This window comes from Montipora capricornis, chromosome 3 (assembly GCF_036669925.1).
Source record: "Montipora capricornis isolate CH-2021 chromosome 3, ASM3666992v2, whole genome shotgun sequence".
Lineage (NCBI taxonomy): Eukaryota > Metazoa > Cnidaria > Anthozoa > Scleractinia > Acroporidae > Montipora > Montipora capricornis.
In genome coordinates, this window is record NC_090885.1 from 12,450,678 (window position 1) to 12,455,677 (window position 5,000).

The 5,000-nt window shown below is 39.6% G+C and overlaps 1 protein-coding gene across 4 annotated transcripts in view; it reads left to right on the top strand.

Moving 5' to 3' along the window:
* LOC138041126 (putative L-amino-acid oxidase YobN) overlaps nucleotides 1–5,000 on the top strand; it is a 37,743-nt gene that overhangs the window by 13,597 nt on the left and 19,146 nt on the right. For all 4 annotated transcript variants that reach the window (XM_068886898.1, XM_068886896.1, XM_068886897.1 and 1 more), the window contains exons 2-3: nucleotides 1,401–1,879; nucleotides 4,301–4,465. In XM_068886898.1, the coding sequence (XP_068742999.1) occupies nucleotides 1,408–1,879; nucleotides 4,301–4,465 (637 nt within the window). In that variant the 5' untranslated portion in view covers nucleotides 1,401–1,407. The remainder of the gene's footprint in view (nucleotides 1–1,400; nucleotides 1,880–4,300; nucleotides 4,466–5,000) is intronic.

The window sequence follows — 5,000 nt, forward strand, 5'->3', positions numbered from 1 at the left end:
TAAAATCTTTCAGTAAAGTGATTTCAAATTGCTCAATCTTGCAAAGCGATGCAAGCAAATTGGACCACTACATCATTACTTCACACTCAGTGTCTGGCTCCAAATGCAGTTTCATGGCATTTATATATAAATACTACAGCTTCCACTATCCAACTTTTTTCCTCCTTAAAACGTGTTTTCCGTGTACCTCTTACAAGTACATATACCATCATTAAAAAGGGGAGGGGTCACCGAGCTCGTTCAGGAGAAAATAGCGATGCCTTGACAGATTAAGCTTGGTGTCAATGAAAATCCGCCATTCTATCAATGTGCGCGAGCTAATGCGCGCGCCAATGTTACGCGAGAGTTGCACCAGCATTCACATCTAGCCAGAAGTTCAACTTCGAACTTAACGCTCCGTCAATTGAAAATAGACCTCTAGATTTAAACGCTTTACCCTTCACCAGTGCCTTTGTGGAAAAATCAATGCCCAGTCTGAGCCCCACTGTGTTAGAAGATAAGTTTGCAACATGTCTCTCTGGCTTCGCTGAGTTGTTATCTGGTAGCAAAAAAGAAGACGATCAGAGTGCCGGCTTCGTTTTGGATTTTCGTCCAGGAGAGGGAATTAACAACCGCTTGGTCTTTTACACGGGTGGATGGGGTATGAAGTTTGTTCCCGTTATTGGAAAGATTCTGGCGGACCTGACCATCAGAGGCCGAACAGATTACAGCAAGCTCATAGAACCAATGAACCAACCGAGGCATTCTGGTGGAAGATAAAGATATCTCACTGACGAAATCGGGCCAGAAACAAGTTGGGCTCACAATTTCGAAACGAGCGGCAAAATTAAAAATGATCTGGTTTTGAACATTCTATTGAAACAAATCATAGTGTTAGATTCTTTTATGCAGACAGTACTATCGTTTTTAAATTGTGAGTTTTTACTTCGTCCTTACTCAATCTTGCAAGTACGAAGGTCAATTACGATCACTGGACCAAGATCTAAAATTAACGAATCACATGAAGTACTCCGTTGAAGAAATCATTGTATTACTCATGTAATCGAAGCATATCACTCTTTAATGAACCAAACACAAATGCCGGGATAAAATACAAATACAAATGCCGGGATAAACACTCTATTGCTACTTTTAGTAATTGGCCAAAAAATCAAGCTCCATTAAATAAATTAATAATTAATGATAATAACGAGCAAAATCAGTCAAAACCAATCGCACTTGCACGCGCGCAAGTTTTCCTGCGCTTTGAGCAAATTACACGTAATTATTGTGAGTTCTGATTGGTAAATATTGTTGTTTGCTCCAGAGTAATTACTTTGGTATTGTTTCCTCGACAATCATTTGAAAAGTTCTCCAGCAAACCATGTTTTTCATTTCGTGCTGCACAATTTGCTTAACAGCTTCGACATGGCCACTATTGCAATGGCAGGTGATGTGAGAAAGCGACGGCTGGGAAGGCTTCCCGTCAAGAACGAGCCGAATTGGATAACTGGGGATCTCAAGATCCCCTGCGGGATAGAGCCTATGCCGAAAGCCCTTCGCCGGGAAGAATCCCAAGTTTCCACCTCAGAGAAATTAATCAAAGATCCTATCCAACAAAGCAACCTTCTTAAGCCATTAACAGATGATATAACTATGTACGGCCTCAATTATGCGTACCAGAGCCAGTATGAGAAAATGAAAACACCCGAAATACATTCAAAGACGAAAAAACGAAAGGAAGTGATTGTCGTCGGAGCTGGTATGGCGGGACTTGTGGCAGCTTATGAGTTGGAACAAGTTGGACATGATGTCATAGTGCTGGAAAGCCAAGACCGAGTAGGTGGCAGAGTTCATACACTGCGAGGAGATTGCTTTGATGGGAAACTCCAAGGGGAGGGTAAGTGATAATACCAATGGAGCATTTTGACTCACGTGACTAACAGGTATGCTAATTTAAATAGATTTTAATTCGTAGAGGATTAGTTTTGATATGGCATGGCTGCCGCTTTTTAAGTTTGGAACACCAACATGGCTGTCAATACGTCATGTGAAAATGCTCTATAAGAGTAGCGTCTTCAAGAAGTGTCCATAAAATCCCGGTCGAATTGAAATTTGGAAATTATGGTTTTTGAATAGAGAGGAAAACCAGAGTATTCGGAGAAAAACGTTTCGGAGCAGAGTAAAAAACCAACAACAACGCAATCTATATATGACGTCAAGGCTGAGAATCAAACCTGGGAGACCTTATATTATCACGTCTGTCTTCCCTACTCCCTGCCCGCTGGGTGGATTTGTCACTCTCTACAAGTCTCTTTCGCCATTAAAAACAAAGATGTTGACAGTTCGTAGAAGTGTACGACCTCGACAATCGATGGGAAAATAGAGGGGCTGGGAATAGTTTACCTTTCTATCATATATGCGCCATACCCACTTCATAAACCTAGCTCATCCGGTCCAATACCGTCAACGAAGCGTCTTTAAGTACGCTTTATTGTCCGCTTTTGGTTCGATGTTGAGTTAAACGACACTGGGAATGAGGTTGTGCTGATATCGGTGAGGTTTGGATATATATCATTATTAAAAACTAGATTAATGGATAATGCAATTCCAGATTCTTGACTGGCTTAGCCATCATGGTATATGATCTATTATATCATGCTCTACAAATATCAGTGACTGTACACATCAGTTTTGTTGTTTTTACAAAACAAAGTAGAGAAGATTCGTCCATAATTGTGGGCGTTTTTATAAAACATATTCCATTCGCGCCTGTTGGATATGAGGCGATTACAGCCAATTCGGCGCTACGCGCCTCGTTGGCTATCTATCATCTCATATCCAACGCGCGCACGTGGAATAATTGTTAATTATTTTATCTATCAAATAAACTAAATATTGCGCGCGCTGTGATTGGTCGTTGTTTGTGGTCTATTAGACGACAGACGCACAATGACGTTATCATTGAAAATCCTTCACTCTCATTTTTAAAAATGGTGAAAATTTAAGAATCGTTTAACGAGATTGGGCGAGCGAAGACATGGAAAAAAAACTCTGTTGAGACTGTGGACAAATTCGAAAAGCAAGATTTAGAGAAAAAAACCTTTCTTTGTTGAAAATAATTTGGAAAAAAATCTCGATCAGGCTCGGTCGAGCTTGTTTGCTCTTAAAACATTTTGACGTTATGTGTGATCTATTAAGGCCTGGCCAAATGGATCCAACATGTTGGTGCAACATCATTTAACACTGAATCCAACATTTTCACTCATTTGGCCACCATGTTGCTTGATGTTAGATGTTGTTGGACGAAGTTTGACATCAACGTCATCCAACATTCTTTTATTTTTAGGTGTGAACAACAATTTTGCATTCGTTCATGCCCACTAAGGTGATTCTACGACTATCGGTATTCATGGTGATGATTTATTCGTTGCATTAGCTTTGCGCGTTTCTACGTCAGTTCAAGCTGCAGAATGGCGAACGCACAATGTTTTAAATGTCTGAGTGACGAAAGCTTGGGCGTTCTCTTTTCGAACAGAAAGAACGGCAAAGGAGCAAGCGAAACGGCAAGATCGGGTAAAGCAAGAAGCTGGTCGATAGGTCTCGATAGGTCTTTCGCCATTTTTTGGTCAAACCAGCATGGCGAGAGTTTGTTTTCTAGGAATTCTTGGTAGATTTTGGTCGCAGACCGCAGAGTGTAAATGTTGGATTTAACATTTCAAGATCGTCCAACAATGTCGGATTCGACAATGTTGCATGTTGTTGGATCAGTTTAGTCAGGCCACATATATCTTTTATTTATTTGTCTATTTTGCTCTTTGATCTTCCTTTTTGTTTCGTCATCTGTGAGTTTCACCGGGTTTTATATCGAGGGTGCGATGATGCATCTACAACCTTCAGTAGCTAATTCAGACCAAGATTAATGGGAGGGACCCTTGCGGCAAGGGCCATAATGTAATATTATGACGTGCTTCAGCCTTGTTACCCTCGCCTTTTGAAAGGCCTGGGCCCCAGGATCCACCATTGACCTTCCATGTTGTTTTTTAATAGTTTTGCGTATTTGCGCATGCTCGAAATCTTGATACCATATTTGCTCACAACTCCATATTCAAACCAGAGTTGATTCAACGGAGTTTGTGATGTCAAATGTTAAACATTAGGAACGTGTTGGGAAAAGTTTTCTTCTACGTCAAAACAGAGGGGGTATAAAAAATTCCCAGTTGTATGTTCAGTACTCACAAATCAAGATGATTGCCGATCACGCCTTTGTCTGTAGCAAAATCTTGACAATTTTTCTTCTTTATTTACAATGCAAATATAGCTGGCGCAATGAGACTCCCGTGTAGTCCCGAAGATGAAAACAAGACCCACTTTCTCACAGATTTTTATGCTAGACATTTTGGCTTAACTCTGGTTGAATTTGCCAACTCCTGCGATGAAGCCTATCTCAAGTTTTATAACATGAAAAAGGCTGTTAAAATAAAGGGTAAGCAAAATAATGATGAGAAATGCACGCAAATATTTATCACGTGTTTCACTATGTAGAGAAAATATCTGTTGACAAATACCCTGTTTGTTATTCCACTGAACAAACAACAGGACTATGGGGTACTACATACATACATACATACATACATACATACATACATACATATATACATACATACATACATACATACATACATACATACATACATACATACATACATACATACATACATACATACATACATACATACATAGACATTAATAATCCAAGAAGTCGTAGAAGTCGTGAGACTATACAGGATACCAAAACAGTCTGCGACGAAATAGAAAAGGGGCAAAAATAAATAAATAAATGACTTAATTAAATTATTTACAACATGTAAATATTTACATTCATTCGCGTTGCAATATTGTTTTATGGTTGGCAAAGCATTCGCTTAGAAGGCAGTAACAGACTCAGCATCAACAGCAACCATAAAAAAAACCATTCCAGGACGGGGGGGACGACAACAGGAAAAAAAGTGAACTTATAT